The sequence below is a fragment of the Ornithorhynchus anatinus genome, chromosome 4 (genome assembly GCF_004115215.2).
Source record: "Ornithorhynchus anatinus isolate Pmale09 chromosome 4, mOrnAna1.pri.v4, whole genome shotgun sequence".
Taxonomy (NCBI): domain Eukaryota; kingdom Metazoa; phylum Chordata; class Mammalia; order Monotremata; family Ornithorhynchidae; genus Ornithorhynchus; species Ornithorhynchus anatinus.
In genome coordinates this window covers 48,359,993-48,384,732 of record NC_041731.1, presented here as the reverse complement: position 1 = coordinate 48,384,732, position 24,740 = coordinate 48,359,993, and the positions used below count along the sequence as shown (strand labels likewise).

The 24,740-nt window shown below is 41.6% G+C and overlaps 1 protein-coding gene across 2 annotated transcripts in view; it reads right to left on the bottom strand.

The window, feature by feature from the left end:
• The window catches only part of GARNL3 (GTPase activating Rap/RanGAP domain like 3), a 160,870-nt gene that overhangs the window by 66,708 nt on the left and 69,422 nt on the right, over positions 1–24,740 (bottom strand). For both annotated transcript variants that reach the window (XM_029062881.2, XM_029062882.2), the window contains exons 4-9: positions 15,980–16,054; positions 11,542–11,641; positions 10,820–10,938; positions 4,359–4,423; positions 3,980–4,043; positions 3,636–3,662 (exon numbers count right to left, since the gene is read on the bottom strand). In XM_029062881.2, coding sequence (XP_028918714.1) covers positions 3,636–3,662; positions 3,980–4,043; positions 4,359–4,423; positions 10,820–10,938; positions 11,542–11,641; positions 15,980–16,054 — 450 coding nt within the window. The remainder of the gene's footprint in view (positions 1–3,635; positions 3,663–3,979; positions 4,044–4,358; positions 4,424–10,819; positions 10,939–11,541; positions 11,642–15,979; positions 16,055–24,740) is intronic.

Genomic DNA, 24,740 nt, shown 5'->3' with positions numbered 1-24,740 from the left:
TGTTTCTGTAGTTTTAACAGATAATTTGAAGTCCTGAGGGCCATGCAAAAGCCTCTATCTCCAGGCTACTCTGGACTCACAACACCTGCTTTTGACTGGCAGGAAAGGGGAACTGGAACACCCCCAGAGAGATATTCCTTGAGGGCATTTATTAGTTATTTCTCTCTCTCTCCAGGATCTGCCTCTTCCTCTCCATCCAAAACAGCCACCTCAAAGGTCGAAGCACTGGCCAGGATATGACTTGACCATAGCATCTACTTCCAGTCTTTCTCTTCTCCAGGCCATACTTTCAATTGTTCATTCAACTGAATTTTCTTAGCACTTAATGTGTGCGGGGCACTGTACTGATGTGCTTGGGAAGTATAATACTTCACTTTGCTGCCCAAATCATTTTTCCAAAATATCATTCTGCACATGTCTCGTCACTCCTCAAAAACCTGTAGTTACCCAATACCCTCTGCATCCAGCATATGCTTGATTGGTTGATCAAGAAAAAACTCCTAATCAATGGTACTCAATTGAATTCTCTCCTTTGTACTTATCCAACCTCTTTTCCCACTACACCCCAACTCACTCTCTTCATTCTGCCTAGGATAATCTACTCACTGTGCCTCACTCCCATCTCTCCTGCCTTGCCTTGCTCAGAAGGACTTGGGGATCTAATCCCGCCTCTGCAACTTGTTGGCTATGTGTCCTTGGGCAAATTACTTAAATTCTCTGTGCCTCAGTTACCTCCTGCAAAATGGGGATTAAGACTGTAAGCCCCATGTGCAATATGGACAATGTCCAACCTGATTAGCTTATATTTTCCCAAGTACTTAGTACGGTGCCCGGCACATAATATGCGCTTAACAAAATATTATAAAAAAGTGGGGACTGCTACACCCAAAATAGGAAAATTCTGTAGTATCAATCAATCAATCAATGATATTTATTAAATGCTTACTATGAGCAGAACACTGAACTAAGCACTCAGGAGAGTACAACAGAATTATCAAACCTGCTCCCTTCCCATAAGAAGCTTCCAGTCTAGCGGACTGCATATGCCATGTTTTTGCTTGGAAATAGAAGAGCTCATAAAATTCCAAGCAACTCTGACAATTTTCAAAGTAGCCAATGGGCAACCCTAGTTTTGCATTCTAAGTCGAATAATTCACAATATGAGGTGCTTGGAAAGGATTCTGGCTTGAGTACTGTCTGCAGTGGGAAGCAGGGAGATTGCATTTTAGTTTCCACAGTCTGTTCTGTTCTGTTCCTTTTCTTCTTGAAAATGGAGACTGTGATGGCATCTTTTATGGCTTGTGAAGCAGCATGGCCTAGTAGTAATAATAATAATGTTGGTATTTGTTAAGCACTATGTGCAGAGCACTGTTCTAAGTGCTGGGGTAGATACAGGGTAATCAGGTTGTCCCACGTGAGGCTCACAGTTAATCCCCATTTTACAGATGAAATAACTGAGGCTCAGAGAAGTGACATGACTTGCCCAAAGTCACACAGCTGACAAGTGGCAGAGCCGGCATTCGAAACCATGACCTCTGACTCCCAAGCCCGGGCTCTTTCCACTGAGCCATGCTGCTTCTCAGTGAAAGCTATGTGAGAAGCCATGAGAAGCCATGTGGCCTACTGGATAGACCACAGACCTGGGAGTCAGAAAGACCTAGGCTCCAATCCCGCCTTCGCCACTTATCTGTTGTGTGACCTTGGCCAAGTTGTTTCACTTCTCTGTGCCTCAATTATTTCATCCTTAAAACGGCATTAAGACTGTGAGCCAGGGATTGTGTTTAACCCGATTTGTTTGTATCCACCCCGGCTCTTAGTACAGAGCTGGAAACATAGTAAGTACTTAAATATCACAACTATTATTATTATTGTTTGAGGATATAGTTTGTCAGCAGTCAGGGAGAATGGCCAGGCGCAGCTGAAGTAATAGTGCTGGATGAGGCAGGCAGCAATACTGTTATACTGTACTCTCCCAAGTGCTTAGTTCAGTGCTCTGCACACAGTAAGTGCTCAGTTTGTTGGTTTTATGGCATATTTTAAGTGCTTACAATGTGTCAAACACTCTTCTAAGCACTGAGGTAGATACGAATTAATTTGGTTGGACACAGTCTCTGTCCCACATGAAGATGATGGTATTTGTTAAGTGGTTACTATTTGCCAAGCACTGTTCTAAGCTCTGGGGTGAATACAAGATAATTAGGTTATCCCACGTGGGGTTCACAGTCACACAGCTGACAAGTGGCAGAGCTGGGATTAGAACCCATCACCTCTGGCTCCCAAGCCTGTGCTCTATCCACTAAGACACGTAGCTTCTCACTAAGCCATGCTACTTCACGAGACATAAAAGATGCCACCACAATTACCATTTTCAAGAAGACAGGGGAGAAATCAGACTGCATGAACTAGAGAGCACTCTCCCTACTTCCCACTGCATTCAAGATTTAGTCAGAATCCTTTTGAATATATTACTGAGGGATAGTCACCCCTCTCTCCCTGCCCCCACTTGTCCCCCAACACACACACACACACACACACACACACCATGGGCTACTTGAATCTCAGTGCAGCTTCAGACCAAAGTACACTTCAGCAGCTTGGATTTTTACAGCACAAAAGGAACAGGAAATGGGTAGTGACTCAAAAAGACACTATCACTAGGCCAGAGATCTGGAAATTGCTAAGTAATTTTGGCTACCCTGAGAAATTTCCTAAGATCTAGTATTGGTTGATAGAGTTAGAGATGCCAGGTCTGACCTTTTCCCCTTAATGTTGGATTTCACTGCATAGTAGGTTCAGTCCAGTACAATCCGATTCTATGCAGCCACGCTTGAGGCTACAACAAAGGGCCAGAAAGCCGGAGTTCAAAAATGTTCCCAACCCACTGGGAAACTCAGCCCACAGGCTACAAAGATATCCTCAAAGGTCTTTGAGGCAGTGGCTCAGGAACTGCTTTAGGCAGGAGACAGCGCTCTTGAGACACAAACACAAGAGGACTCACAAATGGTTAGGAATAAGACTGTGAGCCCCACGTAGGCCAGGGACTGTGTCCAACCCGATTAACTTTTATCCACCCCACAGTTAGTACAGTGCCTGGCACAAAGTAAGCACTGTACAAATACCATAATTATTATGTACATATTATACTCTATTGCCCCTATCTGTAATTTATTTTAATGTCTGCCTCGCCTGTAGATTGTAAGCTACCTGTGGGTAGGGATTGCATCTACCAACTATACTGTAATGTACTTTCCCAAGTACTTAATATAGTGCTCGGCACACAGTAAGCCTTCAATAAATGCCACTGATCGAATTGATAATATGGCAGTGTATGTTGGTCATTCATCAAACTTCTCAGCACACACATAGATAGGACCTTACCATCTACAACATCATCTCTGAAAGAGAAGGACAGCTATATATGAACATGTGTCTAAATCTCCTTTACAAAACATATTAAAAAATCTTCATGTACGTGTGTTCTTTAATATGTAATCAGGTGACAAAATTTTAATAGCTAGTTTCCAAAGAGAAGGAAAAAACATAGATTTCTAATCACTTCAGAGGGATGATACACATAAACCAAATATTTCCACAAAAAAGATTCAGGGAACACAAGGGAATTAAGTACTTCTTACCTCTTGTTCTTCAAGAACTAGTAAATCCTGTTAATGAAAATAACATTATGTTATTCAAGGATGTTGAAACATGTTGACTTCTTTTGCAGCCTACATAACTACTTTGGTTCACAATTTCACTTTTGTGAAATTGTGCAAGCATTTTGAAAACTGGGTTTGGGAAGTATCACTCAGAAAATGCCAACTTTGGCTTAAATGCAAGTTTCCAACAATTGAATCCCAAAATAATCTTGAAAATGCTAGAGTTTGGAAGGGCGCTGAAAGGTCATGTACAAGTTAGAGACCTTTCTCTTGAATAACACACTGTATTTTATAAACACATGGGGATGGATACTTATCTTTACCTTTTGTATCTCAGGATGAAGAATTTCTCTAGGACCCCTCTCAAATTTGTCAAGATTCATGGCACTGAAACGAAATGGAAGAACATTAATTTATGTGGGAGACTTAGGGGGTCGGGGGGTGGGGGAAGGTGAGCAGTTCACTATACTTCAGACAAATTTATTCCATAGCTCTACAAGGAATTGGTTGAATCATCATCTTACATTGCTAAACTCTACAATTAGTACTTAAGGGGTTAAGAGTACTTTTTTTTAACGTATTATCCTTTTGTAGTTAAATGAAATGAACTATGACCAGGAAACTATAACAGACTGTCCAAAGGAAAAATAACAATTAAACTCAAAATTTTCCAGTAATGTTCCCTTTTACTTCAACTCTCACCTTAAAATGGACTTCACTGAGAGGGTTTTTGTGGGGCTGTAAGGAAGGCATATTTTCTGGGAACCCTGTAAGAGAAGAACAGCAACAGAGGGTTAGTCTAACTTCCTTCCAAGCTGTTACCTTATTGTCAAGATGGGGAATATCTACCATAGAAGTCAAATGAGAATGTCTGGAAATTATCCACAGAACAAAGACATTGTAGCCTAAATCTCCTCCTCCTTGAATGAGAGGACTGACCAACTAGATAGAGCCTCTTAAAATGTCACTGGTTCGAGTTCATCAGAGTGAATTTGCCCCAAATTATATCCTGGTTCTAATTCTTAAATTAAGGGCTGAGTGAACTCCAAACATAACAATGGACCAGAATCTCTTCAACTCATCAATCAATGGTCAATCTGTCAGTGCTATTTATTTAGCACTTATCGTCTGCAGAGCCCCAAACTAAGCACTTGGGAGACTATGATCGATCAATGGTATTGAGCACTTACTATGTGCAGAGCATAATATGACAGAGTTGGTACACATGTGTTCCCTGTCCAAAATGGGCTTACAGTCTAGAAAGACCAACCCCAAGGAGTCATGGAGGATACCCTACTAGTAAAGCTAAGGAGGATCTTTGGCCCCTGCTAATTTTTGGAGCACAAGAAATTTTACCACTGAAGCCACTTCAAATGAGAGTAGAAATCAGAAGTCAAGGCATTCTAAATTTAACCAGAGCCACTTTTCAATTTCTCTTATAGGGAAGGGGTTCATGGCCACTGGTTTACTTATCTAAGCTGGCTCTCTCAGATCTTTTGGGGGTTGGGCTAGGAAATCTTTTCAGTTTCGAAGTAGGCTACTAATGGAGGGTGGTGCTTCTCTGCCTTGTCGATCCAGCCAGAAATATCTGCATGTGGCAATCTACTTCTCTCTGAGCTATTCTTGGGAAAATGGTAAGTTAGTGGGTGGGTTTTATCTGGCTGTGAGCTTAATTTGTGGGGGATTTTAGTCTAAACCGCATTTCCCAACTTTTTCCCCAAGCAGGACTCTCAGGTAGCTCATGGCATAGTCTAGTCATCAGATCCCCAGCTTGACTGAAGGTTGAAAACATCCAGGACCTGTGAATACTCTGTAAATACCCGTTCCCTGTCATGATCTTTCCCGTTGGGCTTCCTATTTATATCTGGATTTTGATCTTCATCAATCATCATCAGTAGTATTTACTGAGCACTTACCACGGGTAGAGCACTGTACTAAGTCCTTGAGAGACTACAAGAAAACGGAGTTGGCAGACACATTCCCTGCCCACAGATGAGCTTACAGTCTAGAAAGGGAGATAGAGAATGGTTTGGGTATTGGGTTCAGTCAAGAATGCTGGGGCCTAAAAAGCACTTGACCACTGGGTCCTGGTGAGAGACCTTAATTCCTCATTTGCTTTGGGTGATGTTGAATCTAGGGTGAGCAGTTTTACATCTTGTAAGCGGTAACAGTAAAATAACCCTAAATTTGATCCAATGGGGGAAAAGGCTTCCTAAATTCTAATAGAGACTTCATACTGAGTGAATTACACTGTATCTCTACAGTGATTGAACAGAAATAAGGTGGTAGAAATGGAAGTAGAGAGAGAGAAGAAAGTGGCACATGGATTTTTCAGTAGAAAGAGTTTAATGAATTCTGCTCTAACCAGAGCTCTGACTTAGTCACTAAACAAAACTGAGAAGTAATGTGGCTTAGGAGCTTGAAGACCCAAGTTCTAAGCTGAGCCCCACCACTTAACTTGACCAAGGTCACATAGCAGGCACTTAATTTATCTGTGCTTCGGTTCCGTCAACTGTAAAATGGAGATTAAATACCTGTTCTCCTTACCACTTAGACTGTGAGCCTCACATGGATCAGGGGCTGTGCCCAACTCAATTATCTTGTATCTACTTTAATGCTTAGTACATAGTAAACAACTATTATTATTGTATATCATATTATAATGATAAAATCTCTTCTACCTTGACTATTTTCAGTGTGACTTTGGGTGACCTAAATAGTTGCTGCTCTGAAACCTCAAAAGTTCCCTCATCAATCAATCATATTTATTGAACACATGCTGTGTGTACAGCACTGTACTAAGCTATTGGGAGTTGGTAGACATGTTCCCTGCCCACGACAAGCTTTCAGTCTAGACGGGGAACAGACATTGATATAAATAAACATTACTTGTTCATTCAACAACATCTATCATATTAATGGAGCAAAAATGTTGTTTGGCCATCAGAAACCCTTGTAGATCTGTCAAGAGTTTTCAACCCTGACTTGCTCTCTTTACTCATCCCCACTCCCAACCCCACAGCACTTATGTACATATCTGTAATTTATTTATATTAATGTCTGTCTCCTCCTCTAGATTGTAAGCTCTTTATGGGAAAGGAATGTGTCTGTTATAGTGTACCCTTCCAAGTGCTTAGTATAGTGCTCTGCCCACAGTAAGCACTCAGTAAATATGACTGGCAAACTGACATCTATCCCACCATGGGGGGCATAGGAAGGGCAAGGAAGAGAACTGGCTTGGAGGAGCTTCAAGGAAGGGTGGCTGGAGAAAAATATGGAAAAGGGAAGCAAGCTAAGCAGGCTGCCTCTGCTTTCTGCCAGCTCCTCAAAGCTACCTCTTTGTCTTGTGCATGACGGGGGGACCAAGAAAAGACTGATAGAGTCAGGTTTCCTCCATTTCTCTTGCCAACCCTCCTACCTTTCCTTCCCTTGGCCAGCTATTTCTAGCCATTTCTTCATTTAATCGTATTTATTGTGCACTTACTGTATGCAGAGCTCTGTACTAAGTGCTTGGGAGAGTACAATACAACAATAAATAGTCACATTCCCTGCCCACAATTAACTTATAATCTAGAGGAGGGGAGACAGACATCAATACAAATAAATAAAATTACAGATATGTACATAAGTGCTGTGGGACTGGGAGCGGGGAAGAGCAATGGAAACAAGTCAGGGTGAAGCAGAAGGGAGTGGGAGATGAAGAAAAGTGGGGCTTTGCCTGGGAAGGCCTCTTGGAGATGTGCCTTCAATAAGGTTTTGAAGGCAGGGAGAGTAATTGTCTGTCGATTTGAGGAGGCAGGGTATTCCAGGCCAGAGGCAGCATGTGAGCCGGTGGTGAGACAGACAAGATCAAGGCACACTGAGGTTAGCACTAGAAGAGTGAAATGGGTGGTTGGATTGTAGAAGGAGAGAAGCAAAGTGAGGTAGGAGAGGGCAAGGTGGTGGAGTGCTTTAAAGTCAACTGTGAGGAGCTTTTGTTTGATGGGAGGTGGATGGGCAACCACTGGAGTTTTTTGAGGAGCAGAGTGACATGTCCTGAATGCTTTTTTAGAAAATTGATCCGGGCAGCAGAGTGAAGTATGGACTGGAGTGGAGATCAGCAAGGAGGTCAGCAAGGAGGCTGGATGCAGTAATCCAGGTGGGATTGGATGAGTGACTGTATTACCATGGTATCAGTTTGGATGGAGAGAAAATGGTGGATTTTAGTGATGTAGTCAAGGTGGGACTGACAGGATTTAGTGATGGACTGAATATGTGGGTTGGATGATAGAGTCAAGGATAATGCCAAGTTTATGGGCTCGTTAGACAGGAAGGATGGTGGTGCCATCTACAGTGATTGGAAAGTCACGGGGAGGACAGGGTTTGGGTGGGAAGATAAGGAGATCTGTTTTGGACCATGTTTCTCCCACCACTACTCATTCATTCACTCCCCAGTCATTCAACGAGTCCCTGAGGTTAGTTATACAATGTATCTTCAGAAGAGATTCTAGAAAGAAATGTATCTTCTCAGCATGATTGCTTTTAGAATACATTTATTCTGAACATTTGCCTAGCCCCGTAATATTTAATTCAAAAATCTAACAGAAGACTGCAGATAGAGAGAAATGCTATTTTTATCGATTCCTTTTAAGGGGTAAGAGATAATGAGCCAATAAACAAAAGTTACTTAGAGTGAGGTCTTCTCATTTCTCCTTTTCACCATGTTCAGGATTAATCCCGGAGCTCCGTACAAGAAATCGTTTTCCAATATTTTAGCATTAAAATCTTTAGAATTATATTCTTGAGGAATTTTTGATGACTGCTCTCATGAGGAAGATATCACTGGGAGCAAATGGAATGGTAAATGTAGGATAAAGAAAGGGGTCAATCGGTAAAGACGATCTGATCGTGAACTGACTGCCTTCCAATTTAACAAGGTCTAAGAGCTACTAAGGTTCAATGTAATTTTCATGGCATACTGTTTGTGGGGTTGCCCGCCCCACAGAGGAACACAGTCACATATTGAATACTGAGTTCTCACAATTCATTAAACAAGACTACAAGTTGTGTTGCCGAGGAAAAATATTTTAAAGCACGATACTTAATGACCATGAAGTGGAAGAGCAGATAGATGCTAAAAATAATGCTGACAGAAAAGAAAAATACAATGTCTCCCCTTTAATTCACATAGAGATATTTATATAGTGCAATTAAAGATAATACAGCAGGCAACCAAAATGCTTCCTGGAACTACAAGCTCCATTTGATTTAGCTTTCCTTTTCTAGTTTCACAATCACAGCGCTGATTCAAATAAAATATTTGACATTTTGGTAAATGTATTACTGTTTTAGCAGCCTACTGAAAATATCCCTAAGAAAATCAGATCCTCATGAGAACTATTTCAAATTATGGCTTCACTAATTTTGCTGGAAAGCAAAGAACGTGTTTATGCATTTGATTAGAGATAGTCTTTTTTCCTCCGTTCTTTTTGACAGTCAAAAGATATTCAGTAGCAACTGATGTGGGCTAAGTGGACAAGAAGACATGGTCCTAATCCTCAATAACGTTACAATCTATTAGGAAGTCAGGACAAACCCAGAACGTAAGCATACATAGGATACAAACAGTACATGATATAAGCATATATAACTGTCCTACAGGTTTTAAGTGATAACTGTGAAAGGCAGAAACAGAAAGATATATTTTACAAATATGTATTTACATATACATATAAATACACACATATATGTATTTATACATGCACCCCTGACACACACACACAATTAAGATGTAGGAATGAAGAGTGTGCCAGGAGGCAGATGTGATTAATCTGGAGGAAATGGGTTTTCAGACATTTTAAAGGAAGGCCTGTTCTTTCCCCTCTTAGATAATGAGTCCCATGAGGGGCAGGGACTGTGTCCAACCTGATTATCTTGTAACTACCTCAGCATTTAGTACAGTTCTTGGCATGTAGTAAACACTTAAATACCATTATCATCATCCCCACCTCAGGTATCTTGGCGATAAGGAACAGAATGTATTTAAATTGGATTAGGAATATTCACTGCTAATTAATTAGTTAATTGTGCTCTACCCACTAGGCCATGGGCTGCATGCTTGAATCACACCCTATAATCCAGGTATGTGCAGTGGTCTTGAGGTAGGACAGTTAGGAAAGTATACAGCATACCCAATAAACTCCTTCAATACTAATAGATGGCATAATGGATAGGGCAAAGGCCTGGGAGTCAGAAGGTCATGGGTTCTAATCCTGGATCTTCCACTTGTCTGATGTGTGACCTTGGCCAAGTCACTTCACTTCTCTGGGCCTCAGTTATCTCATCTGTAAATTGGGAATTGAGACCGTGAGGCCCATGTGGGAAAAGGACTTGCTTGTATCCACCCCAGTGCTTAATACAGTGCTTGGCACACAGTAAGTGCTTAACAAATACCACAATTATTATTAACAGATACATAGGTTAGAGAGGACTTTACAAGCACAGGAAAACAGTTGGAGGGGAAGCTTATCTATAAAGGTCTGGCTCAAACAGGGAGGTCACACTCTTAAAACCACCTGCTAGATTTTGCGAGGTAGGAATTGGGAGCAGAGAGAGGTCCCTTAAGAGTGCAGTAGAGCAAACAGAATACAACGTGCAAACAATACACCTCAGAGAAGAAGACCTTCATAGAAAAGAGTTCCAAGGCTTCACTCTGACACAAAACTTTTTGCATATTCTTTCCCAGTGCTTATTTAGTTCAGTTGTTCAACACATAGGAAGTGCTTAATCAAAACATCATATTTATTGAGCAGTTACTGTGTGCAGAGCGCTGTACTAAGCACTTTGGAGAGAATAGTATAACAATATAAAAGAGTCAATAGACACATTCCCTGCCCCGGATGAGTTTACAGTCCAGAGGAAGAGGGAGACATGAATAAATAAATCAATTATGGATATGTACATAAGTGCTGTGGGGCTTAGGGAGGGGTGAATAAAGGGAGCAAATCAAGGTGACGCAGAAGAAGTGGGGGAAGAGGAAATGAGGGCTTAGCCAGGGAAGGCCTCTTGGAGGAGATGTTTAATAAACATTACCACTGGTACTATACAAAAGCAAACATTTTGGTCAAATAAGACTGCTAAGAAAATGAGCAAAGTCTAGAGCAAGAGAAACATTTATTACTCACTGTTTTCCTCCAAAGGATTGCACGATATTGAGGAACACGCTGATTATTTTGGTCAGAAAGTGCTACAGACAAAAAGAAAGGGCTCTTTTCGGCATCAGTACCAATGTAATTTTGATGAACTAGAAAAGAAACAGGATAGGAAGAGGATTATCCAATTTCCTTCATTCCTTTCTCTTCTTGCTTTAACCAGCACACTTCCCATCTTATTCTGCTTAGCACTCTATTTACAGGGAACCGATTAAAATTACTTGCCAGGTGAACAATAAATAGTGATTTCCCCACAGTGAATAACTGCACTACAAAAAAGAGCTAAAAGAGGTTTATATAACTGCTATGTTGTACAAAATTTCTAGAATGTAGGGGCTTTGTTATATATTCTGCACACTGCCTAGAATACTGTGAGAAATTTAAAAAAGTTAAGCAACCAAGGATCAAGAAGTCCTTTCCAAATTCCCGGCCTCACCAATTCAGCATTCCTTTAGAAGACCCTCTTCCTCCAAACTCCATTTTCAGAGGAAAATAATTAGATACATTCATAGATGCAGGAAACCTTTCTGCTACAGAGTTTGTGCCTAACAATGAATTTAGGGATTCAAATTAATTTTAAATTACACTCAAATTTTGATTTAGGCTTTTCATATAGGCATCTATGAATTCCAACTTTTAAAGTTATATTTTCCTCTTAGGTCCCACTCTTTTGTGCAAAATGAAAACATAATTACCTTTTCCTAGAAAATATTTGAAATACCACCTGGTGTGATATTCTGGGTTTTCCAGGTGGACATCTGTTCTACGCCAGATACCTGGCAAGCCAGTTGCATTCTGAAATAGAAAAAAAAAATATTGGGCCACTTGGACTTTTGAAAAACAAACAACTAAATACTCTAAAATTACAATACTAATCTCATCATTTAAATAAAACATTGAAAATGCAATGTTTTGCTCTTAAGATTAAAAAAATCATTAATCCTGTTTAAGCTACATAAGAAACTAATTTTTCCCATATAGATGGAGACTCCACAAGTTTCTTAAGGACAGAGATTAGTGCTTGGCAGACAGGAGGTGCTTAATAAATAAGATTGACTAATTGAGAGAAGAGACAAATCTTAGAAAAGCTGCAATCACATCCCTCCACAGGTTTACTTTGGGTTGGAAAAACATATCTCCCACGATGTTGGGTATGTATCAGATTTAATTTTCAAAGAAGAAGCTATTGATAGTGACATCTATCAGGTAATCAATCAATGGTAATTATTGAGTGCTTACTATATATAGACCATGGTACTAAGTACTTGGAAAAGTACAGAGTTGGTAGATATTTTTCCTGCCTACAAAGTGCTTACAGTCTAAAAGAAAGAGAAATATTTAAATTAATTACATATTTGCATGTAAGTGCTGTGTGGTTAATGGTAGGGTATATATCAGGTACTTAAATAATAATAATAATAATAATTTTGGCATTTCAACACTTACTATGTGCCAGGCACTGTACTAAGCACTGGGGTGGATACAAGCAAATCGTGTTGGACACAGTCCCTGTCCCATGTGGGGCTCAGTTTCAATCCCCATTTTACAGATGAGGTAACTAAGGCCCAGAGAAGTGAAGTGACTTGCTCATGGTCACACAGCAGGGAAGTGGCAGAGCCAGAATTAGAACCAATGACCTTCTGACTACCAGGCCTATGCTCTATCAACTATGCCATGCTGCTCCTCCGAGAGTACAAATCCAAGTGCATAGGTAATGAAGAAGGAAGAGAGAGTGTAGGGGAAAAGAGGGCTTAATGAGGGATGGCATCTTGGAGGAGATGTGATTTTTTAAGAAAGGTTGAAGCTCTGATAAAGATATGGAGAGTAGTGGACTGTCATATATGAAGGGGAAGGGAGTTCCAGGCCAGAGGAAGGATACGGGGAAGGGGTCAGCAGTGAGATACATGAGATCGAGGTAAAGTGAGTAAGTTGGCACTAGAAGAGTGAAGTATTTGGACTGGATCGTTGTAGGAAATCAGTGAGGTAAGTGCTTTAAAGCTGATGGTAAGGAATTTCCATTTGATGTGGAGGAGGATGAGCAACTACTGGAGGTTCCTGAGGAGTAGTGAAGCAGGGCCTGAATTTGTATTTTTTAGAAAAATGATCTGGGCAGCAGAGTGCAGTACGGACCTAAGTTGGGAGATATTCATTCAATACTATTTATTGAGCGCTTACTATGTGCAGAGCACTGTACTAAGCGCTTGGGATGAACAAGTCGGCAACAGATAGAGACAGTCCCTGCCGTTTGACGGGCTTACAGTCTAATCGGGGGAGACGGACAGACAAGAACAATGGCACTAAACAGCGTCAAGGGGAAGAACATCTCGTAAAAACAATGGCAACTAAATAGAATCAAGGCGATGTACAATTCATTAACAAAATAAATAGGGTAACGAAAATATATACAGTTGAGCGGACGGGTACAGTGCTGTGGGGATGGGAAGGGAGAGGTGGAGGAGCAGAGGGAAAAGGGGAAAATGAGGCTTTAGCTGCGGAGAGGTAAAGGGGGGATGGCAGAGGGAGTAGAGGGGGAAGAGGAGCTCAGTCTGGGAAGGCTTCTTGGAGGAGGTGATTTTTAAGTAAGGTTTTGAAGAGGGAAAGAGAATCAGTTTGGCGGAGGTGAGGAGGGAGGGCGTTCCAGGACCGCGGGAGGACGTGACCCAGGGGTCGACGGCGGGATAGGCGAGACCGAGGGACGGCGAGGAGGTGGGCGGCAGAGGAGCGGACCGTGCGGGGTGGGCGGTAGAAAGAGAGAAGGGAGGAGAGGTAGGAAGGGGCAAGGTGATGGAGAGCCTTGAAGCCTAGAGTGAGGAGTTTTTGTTTGGAGCGGAGGTCGATAGGCAACCACTGGAGTTGTTTAAGAAGGGGAGTGACATGCCCAGATCGTTTCTGCAGGAAGATGAGCCGGGCAGCGGAGTGAAGAATAGACTGGAGCGGGGCGAGAGAGGAGGAAGGGAGGTCAGAGAGAAGGCTGACACAGTAGTCTAGCCGGGATATAACGAGAGCCCGTAATAGTAAGGTAGCTGTTTGGGTGGAGAGGAAAGGGCGGATCTTGGCGTTATTGTAGAGGTGAAACCGGCAGGTCTTGGTAACGGATAGGATGTGTGGGGTGAACGAGAGGGACGAGTCAAGGATGACACCGAGATTGCGGGCCTGCGGGACGGGAAGGATGGTCGTGCCATCCACGGTGATGGAGAAGTCTGGGAGCGGACCGGGCTTGGGAGGGAAGATGAGGAGCTCAGTCTTGCTCATGTTGAGTTTTAGGTGGCGGGCCGACATCCAGGTGGAGACGTCCCGGAGGCAGGAGGAGATGCGAGCCTGAAGGGAGGGGGAGAGGACAGGGGCGGAGATGTAGATCTGCGTGTCATCTGCGTAGAGATGGTAGTCAAAGCCGTGAGAGCGGATGAGTTCACCGAGGGAGTGAGTGTAAATGGAGAACAGAAGAGGGCCAAGAACTGACCCTTGAGGAACTCCAACAGTTAAAGGATGGGAGGGGGAGGAGGCTCCAGCGTAGGAGACCGAGAATGATCGGCCAGAGAGGTAAGAGGAGAACCAGGAGAGGACAGAGTCCGTGAAGCCAAGGTGAGATAAGGTATGGAGGAGGAGGGGATGGTCGACAGTGTCAAAGGCAGCAGAGAGGTCAAGGAGGATCAGAATGGAGTAGGAGCCATTGGATTTGGCAAGAAGGAGGTCATGGGTGACCTTAGAGAGAGCAGTCTCGGTAGAGTGGAGGGGACGGAAGCCAGATTGGAGGGGGTCTAGGAGAGAATGGGAGTTAAGGAATTCTAGGCATATAGGGCCAGTGAGGAGCTTGATGCAGTGGGCAAGATGAGATAAGGTAAGTGCTTGGTACAGAAAAGTAGTAGTGTAGATGGAGAGGAAAAAAGTAGATTTTCATGATGTTGTAAAGGTAGAACCGACAGGATTTGGTGATAGATTGAATATGTGGGTTGAATGAGAGAGACGAGTTGAGGATAATGCCAAGGTAATGGGCTTGTGAGGTAGGGAGAGTGTTGATTTTGTCTACAGTGATAGTTAAGACAAAGGAAGGACAGGGTTTGTGTGGGAGGATGAGGGGTACTGTTTTGGGCATGTTAGGTTTAAGACACCCAGATCTTTAGAGATGACCTGAAGACAGGAGGAAATGCAAAACTGCAAAGAAGGTGAGAAGTCAGGGTTGAAGAAGTAGATTTGAGAATCATCTGCATGAGGTGGTAGTTGGAGGTGTGGGAGCGAATGAGCTCTCCAAGGGAGTGTGTGTAGATGGACAAATCAAGGAGACCCAGAACTGAGCCTTGAGGGACTCCCACTGTTAGAGGGAGGGATGCAGAGGAAGACCATTAGCTTGCAAAAGTGACTAAGAAGGAGCGATCAGAGATATAAGAGGGGAAGCAGGAGAGGACGATGTCAGTGAAGCCAAGGTTGGATAATGTTTCCAGGAGCAGAAGGTGGTCCACAGTGTTGAAAGTAGTTGAGAGATAGTGGAAGATTAGGATGAAATTGAGGCCATCAGATTTGAAAGAACAAGGTCATTGGTGACCTTAGAGAGGATAGTTTCCATGAAGTAAAGGGGAGTGGAAACCAGATTAGAGGGAGTCAAGGAGAGAATTGGAGGGGAGGAAGTGGAGACAGCAGGTCTTGATAATTTTTCCAAGGAGTTTGGAGAGGAATGGTAGGAGGGAGATGATGTGATAATGGGAAGGAACCATGGGATCAAGGAAGGGTGTTTTTTTTTTTAGGACAGGGGAGACATGACCATGTGTGAAAGCAGTGGAGGAGAAGTCAATGGAAAATGAACAGATGAAGATGGTGGTCAGAGAAGGAAGAAGGAAGGGGGCAAATGTCTTCATAATGTGCAAAGGGGTCAGGTCAGAAGCACAGGTGGAAAGAGTTGACTTTGAGAGATGATGGGAAGTGCAGATGTGTGTGTGTTTGTGGGTGTGCATGTGTGTCTGTCCCCACATCCTGCCTTTCTTGGCTTTGTGGTCCTTGTAACATTCACTGAGATAACCCATCCTAATCCAGCATTAACCTCCTGTGACAAATGAGCCAACTCCTAGGGGTAACAGCACAGAAAGAGACTTCTGGTGCCTTGAGTGAGGAAAAGCATAACTATCAGGGCTTTCCCCTTACCTCATCAGAAGACCCATTTTCCACCCTGAATCTCCCAGCTCGCTGAATAGCTCCATCAGCATCACTGGAAATGAGCTGGTAAAGAAAAGGAATTAATTAGGCATGAAACTTCTGAATTCAAATATCACCTTCTCTCTCAGCAAAACCACCCAAAACAACTGAATATGGCTAAAGCACGCGAGGCAAGTAGGCAAAGGTGGTAGGTAACCAGTTCTGCCAGAGGGGTGAAACTACGTGGTTTCATCTGGAAGAGGCTGCGAGAGTCTCAAATAAGAGCTCTGGCTTGATAATACGCAGGACCCATCTTAAGACCGTCCAGGTACTACAGAAACAGAACAAAGGCCAAGGAACTCCTAGGGCACCTTGTATGATAGATGGGCTCAGCAAGAATCTGAAAATAGCTGGTTGCGTGGGTGAAGACGGGAGCAGCTACCAAAGTGGCTTCCAAGGCAACTACCCTGGCAACCGCCAACAGTTCTCTGATGCTACAGCACAGCGTCAAGACTAAGTTACAAGTCCCGTTAGCCATAAATGGATTTTGATGCAAAATTCTTGTGTGTGTGTACAATGTATGACATCCCTGCCAATTCATTTGTTGTACTTACTGCTGCAGCAGGAACACAACTGGTCAGGGATTGAGACAATGTGCGTGAGGTTATACATATGACTAACATCGTGATCAATTTTTTTTCTAATGGTATTTGTTAAGTGATTACTAGGTTCCAGGTAATGTACTAAATGCTGCGGTGGATACAAGCTAATCAGGTTAGACACAGTCCTTGTCACATATGGGGCTCACAGTCTTAATCCCCATTTTAAAGATGAGGTAACAGGCACAGAAAGTAATGATGGTAATAATAATATTAGTGGCATTGTTTAGCCCTATAGACTGTAAGTTTGTTGTGGGCAGGGAATGTGTCTGTTTACTGTTATATTTTATTCTCCCAAACACTTAGCACAGTGCTCCGCACACAAGTGCTCAATAAATATGACTGAATGAATTGAATGAATACTCTGTGCCAGGCACCGTTCTAAGCACTAGGATAGACACAAGCTAATCAGATTGGACAAAGTTCCTGTCCCATATTGGGTTCAGAGCCTTAATCTTATTTTACAGATGAGGTAACTGAGGCACAGAGAAGTTAAATGATTTGCCCAAGGTCACACAGCAGATAAGTGGGAGAGCTGGGATTGGAGCCCAGGGCTTCTAACTCCCAGGCCTGCTCTTTTTCCACTGGGCAACACTGCTCCTCTCTATTCCTCCAAGCAGGTTCTTGACCACAAAGTGTTAGTGATGGGCTCGAGGCTCAACCGACAATGGAAGACTTTATCATCCTCCTCCTCCTCCTCCTCCATATTAGGGCAATCTCATTCTAGCATCTGGTTCCCAGCTGGAAGATGACCATTTACACAGGATGTGCTAAATGTAAGTAAGCACCATAAGGAAAAGATTACTACAAAGGAAAGTGAAAGAGAGGTACAGTGATACCAAGAATTAATTAAAACCAGGAATGCTTTCTAAGACTTCTATTCAAAACTATGCTGTTAATCTAATTCTATTCTAAATAACTGTTGACATGTAGGCAGCAAAAGAGACATTCTATAAATTTAGACTATTTTCACAGTAATGCCAAGTGAACAATTAGCAGATGGCATGGAATCAGGACTCCAGTAATAACACAACAAAGCCATTTTTGGCTTATCCAACTATAAATGGCTTCCGAAGGGAAATTAATCTTTTCCAAGTTAGGCAGGCTATATTTTACCTCCAACAGCAACATGTGATTACTTTTGTACAATCTGCAAGGGAAAATTATGATGCAATATGCTCAGTTTTGCCATAACTTAGGTTTTCACTGTGTTTTGGCTACAACACTGTTGGGGAACAGGCTTTCTAAGTGAGCTTAATTGAATGCATGGAAACAAAATAAATTGTTTGAACATGTGTACACACATGCAGGGTTGGATATGGTGAGTATTAATTTTATTTAATGTGCAATTTTCCCACTTTTTAGTAGACCTAGGTGTACTGGGAAAGAAGGGAATTATATAATAACCATCTAAAAAATAACGTACATATTCTGTGGTACTTTTCCGAGCACTTAGTACAATGCTTTGCACCCAGTGGACACTGAATAAATACTATAATTACTCTCTGGATTTACTTTCTCTTGCCTTCCCATGCTTCTCAATTATGGAGGAGCAAAATATATAACACTTCCCATGCATCCAATCTTCCCACTAACAGCTTTACATCAAACAAATAACAGCTCTTTATCCCAAAAATACAGAGCATTGGATTGGAGTCAGGTAAGTAAGAGAGGAAAGGAGATTAATATTAAGCTTCATATATGGAGGTAGAGGTTCATCCATTCATGGTGTCCCTAAGGATGGCATAAGCAGAGTTCATTTTTAAATACAACTAATAAAGCTGGTGTGGTCTAGAGACTTAGTTACATAAAAAAAATCTGGAGTGTGATGGAATCATAATGCTGGAATCCACCTATTGACATGGGTAGTTTATCAGCTCTAAATGTACCTTCTCCACCTGCCTCAACTATTATGCCTCTTTGGGACTCCATAACAAACCTTCCCTGCCTTGACACAAAATCCCTCATCCTCAACAATATACTCTCTACTGAACTCAACTTCACCAACTCCCAATCCTGGATTATTCCTACAGTTAGCTTCCTCTGCTCCTACATTTTGCAGCTGGTCATTCTTGGCAGAAATTCTGAAATCAGGAAAAAATTCTGCCTCTTCAAATACATCCTTCTGTATTTAATTCTGCCTTTTTTTTCTACTCATCAACAGCCTATCCCTCACTCACTGATGCCCACAGTCCCCACTAAGTATTCCAGCCTTTCAACTTCCTCCTGAAGCCCCAAGTACCCCCTTATCCTCACTTTCTAGTCAATAACAACCTAACTTCTTTGTGGTTAGCTGCACCAGTGATTGACTCGGTAGTCTGTAAGGAGCTGGGAATCCTGGCAAATAGCTCTGGAGGAATGCAAGAAGCAAGATGTTCCAGGGTGAGACACTCCTGCCCCCAGCCTCCATGTGCATGAGGATGCTTTCCTGTGCTGCGTGCTCTCTCCCTCCCTTCCTCCCTCTTAGCCCCGTCCTCCACCAAGGGTGAATGAGCCAAGTTTTTTTTATTGTGTCTACTCCTCGTTCGTGGGTGTTCACCCATGTGGCCTTTCAATATGTGGCTGCCTGTGAGAAACATCCCTAGTTGCTGGCAATCACTAACAGGCACATCCAATCAATTCATCTCCCCTTGTAGATTGTAAGCTCGTTGTGGGTAGGGAATGTCTGTTTATTGTTATATTGTACTCTCCCAAGCACTTAATATAGTGCTCTGCACACAGTAAGCGCTCAATAAATATGACTGACTTATTGGTTTGCAGAACACTGTACTAAGTGCTTGGGAAAGTGCAATACAACAAAGTTGGGAGACACGATCCCTACCCACAATGAGTTTACAGTCTACAAGGAGTCTTACACTCTACTCTGCCTCTAGAGAACTTCAAAAATGTTGAGAAGGAAATGTCAATACGTTGGGAGTCCGTCCTGTGCCCTACAGTTCACCCTCAACACCCAGGAAATGTCAGCTTTCCTTCATTGTGATGATTTAGCTATCATTTTTACTTTCCCATAAAAATAATACTTGTATTTTAAAGCATTTACTGTGTGCCAAGCACTAGTCTATAAGGTAGGGTGGAGATAAAATAATACGGTCAGATACGCTCCTGGTTCCAATGGGGTCACAATCTAAATTTGGAGGAAGAGCAAGTCTTGAATTCCCATTTTACAGTTGAGGAAACTGAGCTACAGAGAAGTTAAGTGATTTGCCCAGGTCACACACAGGAGGCAAGTGGCAGAGCTGGGATCCGAAGTCAGCTCCGCTGACTCTCAGGCCTAGGCACTTTTCACTAGGCACATATTTTAACTCTTGCACATTTTTACTCTCCCATCTCTGTCCTTTTGCATAAAATCCTCTACATCCTTAACTCTGCCAAATTATATCCTTTCCTTCCATTAAAATCTAACTAAAAAGTCAACTCTAAAAGGCGTTTTCTAACTCATTCCCTATTTTTCTGGATACAAGGAGCCTTTGCCTCCTTAATACCCTGTAAATCTGTTTATATATTTAGTGACTTTTATTCTTAATCACTTGTATTTAATCTCCGACTCTTTTATCAACATAGCAATTTGTATCCATTTGTTCTCCCCATTAGGTTGTAAGATTCTCAAGGGCAAGGTCATCTTTTACGTCTATTGAATGTTTTCAAATGGCTAGTCGAGTGGTCAGCACTCAAAAGGCGCTCAATAAATGCTCCTAATGATGAGGATGGCATGCCATTAAATCTGGAGCATTACTCTTCTTCATGGCTCCATCTTTAGGGATCTCTTTCACAACCTCTAGAAATCTATATTTTTACATGATGGCAAGCTATAAATTCTTTAGAGGTTTTCATCCTCAATGGTAAAAGGATGTTAAGGAAATCACTCAAGTGCTTATGTTCAACTTTCTTTGTCTTTAATGAGGATGGAATAATCTATTCTTTTCAATGGTACAAAGACTGTAACGTATGGATTCTGGAAGATTCTTCAGTGGTGTACAGAAATCTTGTTTTTACACAGAGCTACAAAATACATAATTAAATACAAAATTAACTTCTAACCAAGTTGAATATTTTTATTATAGGAAAATGGGAGAAAAAAGAAGTTTCAGAGTCACAGCAGGGAGAAATAATGGCAAAAGAACAAAAACTAGTTGCAAAAAGGAAAATAGCAGGGTACTGTGGGAGGAATTAAGAATACAGATGACCCTCTGAGAAGAGAAAAAGGTTTCAGTGAATACTCTGTTCATACCCCTGTTAAACAGAATGCAAAAATGTTTTAAATTGCCAGATTCTTGTGCCTTAGTACCAAAAGAAAAAAAAAAGAAACCTCACAAGATTGTCAAGGGATCCTTGGATTTCATTAAAAAACTGGACATTCTTTTAACTATGTATGTGCAAATGGTAAATTCTAAAAAACAGAAGAACTTGGGGTCTTTTTATATTATAGAAAATTAACCTCATATTGACAGTCACTACTCTTGAGTAGTAGCTAGCTCAAGAAAGCTTTCTGCCTTTTTTTTTAGAATGTACAAGGCCTGTTAAATGAATGAGGCATAATTTACTCAGTTCTAAATTACTTGGAAAGACAACTTTATAATATTAGAAAAAATTTAATATGGCACCTGCTGTTGTTAAAATGAGATTTCAGAGATACTAAAAAGTAAACAAGTATTGGTGTCTGAACATTGTAGACTGGCATTTTTTAAAATGGTATTTGTTAAGTGCTATGTTCCAGGCACCGCACTAAGCACTGGGGTAGATACTAGGTAAGCACTGGACATGGGGCTCACAGTCTTAATCCTCATTTTACAGATGAGGTAACTGAGGCACTGAGAAGTTGCCCAAGGTCACCACACAGCAGGCAACTGGTGGAGCCAGGGCTAGAATTCAGGTCCTCTGATTCCCAGGCCCATTCTCTCTTCACTCGGCCATGCTATTTCTATTCCTGACAATTCCTGCAATATATCAAATTCAGGCATTGAATCCAAGTGGGCTCTACTTGAAAATACACTGGGCTGCTTTCAAAGGAGGCATCATCATTTATTGATGTACCCTTTATTGTATTCTAGTTCTGCAGGGCATTTAAGAGTCAGAAACACCAGAATAGGCAACAAAATTCAAGCTCTGGGAAGAGACCTGCCCCCAACACTTTGTATTCTCCTTTTATAATCTGTGGGGCACACTCTGCTTTTAAATAATCGAATGACCATCCCATATACATCTGTCCAGCCCAAGGCAAAATCATCAAAATTTAAAAATAAAACAAGACACACTTCTCCAAAACAAATTAATTTAGCTGACCCTGAAACACATGCTTCTGATGCCTGTCTTCTTGTTTTCTTTTGTTGCTGTCTCCCCCTTCTAGACTGTGAGTCCTTTGTTGGGTAGGGATTGTCTCTGTCTGCTGCCAAACTGTACTTTCCAAGCACTTAGTACAGTGCTCTGCACATACTAAGTGCTTAATAAATGCGACAATGAATGAATGAATTCCATTATTAATAATAATTAATCCATATAATCCATTAATAATGAATTATTAAGGCCCACTCCCAATGGCTTTAAGATGAAAGATACTGAACACCAATGTTTTCAATATATTCTTGAATACAGAGCTCCCCATTATAATGCTCTTTGTGCTATTGAAAACTAATGTGGGAAATTCTCAGAGTGGCCTAACATCAAGAAAATACTGCAGTTTACCTTGACCTAGGCATCTCCCTTCAAAGTATTTTGACTTAAAGTCAATGAAGTCCATTTTTATTTAGCATTAGTTAATAATAAATCCACCATAATTCGCAAGTATCATAGGTAGTGATGGATTTTTAATGTGTTAGAACAAGATGCCTTTTTGCTGAATAGGTTGTGAAAGATAACCTTCTGAAAATTAAGTTTTAACACAGGTACACATAAAACATGCAATTAAAATCTTTTATTTTATATATATATAGCTTCTTATATTACATGTTCAAGTTTTTATGACTTTAAAAATATTTTTATATTGTTTGGGTCAATATTTTGGATCTTGTGAATACAACTTACATTATTTCCTATGGGAAACTATCTACTTCATTTAGCACATTCATGTAATATTCTATTTTCACTGAACCAGTTAAGCATACTAATTGGGATACATTTGTACACTACATTTGGTAGAGTAAATTAGATACAAGGAAGATGAAAGCTTTTCTGCTTTAGGACACTGCAACTTAGTCACATAACTTAATGAAAAGTAAGTCAATGTCAGTAGTAAAATTGTGTTATTGGGTAAGTCACAACCTCTCTGGGCCTGTTTCCTCATTGAAGAATGGAGTAAGATTTCTTCTCTCTCGAGCTCAGATAGTGAGCCCTATGTAGGAAGGGACCTCTGTTCTATCCGATTATTTTGTATCTACCCATCGCTGAGTACAGTAAGAGAAGCAGCGTGGCTCAGTGGAAAGAGCACGGGCCCTGGAATCAGGACTCATAAGTTCGAATCCCAGCTCTGCCACTTGTCGGCTGTGTGACTGTGGGCAAGTCACTTCACTTCTCTGTGCCTCAGTTCCCTCATCTGTAAAATGGGGATTAAGACTGTGAGCCCCACGTGGGACAACCTGCTTCCCCTATGTCTACCCAGCGCTTAGAACAGTGCTCGGCACATAGTAAGCGCTTAACAAATACCAACATTATTACAGTACACAGCACAGAGTAAATGTTTAATGCAAAGTGCACTGTCCTTGCATTTATTAATGATGTCTCCCCTTCCTGACTGTTAGCCCTTTATGGGCTGGGAACATGTCTGTTAATTCTGTTGTACTCTACTTTCCCAAGAGCTTAGTAAAGTGTTCTGCACATAGTAAGCACTCAGTAAATACCAAGTCACTTATTGATGTCATGCTCATATTCATTCTCTCTCCATTCTTTCTTTCACGTTCTACAACAAATTAATTTGTAGAAGAAAAGACACTACCCTTTATGAAGCAATTTTATTCCCCAAAGTTTCTCTTTTTCAATTTCACATGACATGAAGATGTCTAAACAGAAGCATGAATGATAAATTAATTTTCAACAGGGAATATATACATTTAAATTTCTATTACCCCCAACTTTCTACCTTATAAGTAATTAAATTCTTCCTTCATAAAATGGAATAAGGACATTCACAAATGATTTGTACATTCCCATTTCATAATGATCCTAGTAATAACTGAGTCCAGGCCACAGGGAAAAGCAGGCCTTTTGTTGCCCAAGGGAAATCTCACCAGCTAATCACATTGGGTGTGCTGCTCCCATGCTAGTGAGAAGAATCACTCAAGGAAAGCCATAAAGCACAACTGGATGTGAACAAGGGTGTGTGTGTGTGTTGGGGGGGGTAGCTGGGAGGGATCTTATCAATTTTGAATGGGAATATACAAAATGGAGCTTGGATAATAATAATGGTATTTGTTAAGCGCTTACTATGTGCCAAGCACTGTTCTAAGCACTACAGGAGATACAAGGTAATCAGGTTGTCCCACGTGGGGCTCACAGTCTTAATCTCCATTTTACAGATGAGGGAACTGAGGCACAGAAAAGTTGTGACTTGCCCAAAGTCACACGGCTGACAAGTGGTGTGGCTGGGATTAGAACCCATGACCTCTGACTCCCAAGTCCGCACTCTTTCCACTAAACCAGGCTGCTCCGATCTGTACAAAATTAGAGTAGGGAATATCATGGTATTAAACAGACTCCCTTAATATTCTGGTATGTTTGAATTATCCTCAAAAACTACTAAATCCAATCTGAACATGAATCTGTCTTTTCACTCCCCTGGTTCTGAGACACAATCACCTAGGGTGATGCTCTATAATTCAGGAATATAAGGGCCTGAGCAGACATTCCCACTTAATGGAAGGTAATATTAACAAAGGTTACAAAGCAATCATCAAGCCTCTTGGTTCTCAGGTAGCAGGTGACCTCCCCCTCATCTCCCCCACCACCTGCTTTCCAGGAATCCAACCCTGAATGAACAGCAAAATAGAGGCTGCACAGACTTCTTCAGTCCTCCAGCTCCATGGGATCCAAGCTGGTTGCACTGAGTCAGCCTCAACAAAATCAAACCCAAGTAGATTCTAGCAACTAGGTGCACCTCTCCCTTCTGCACTGTGTTCCTGTCC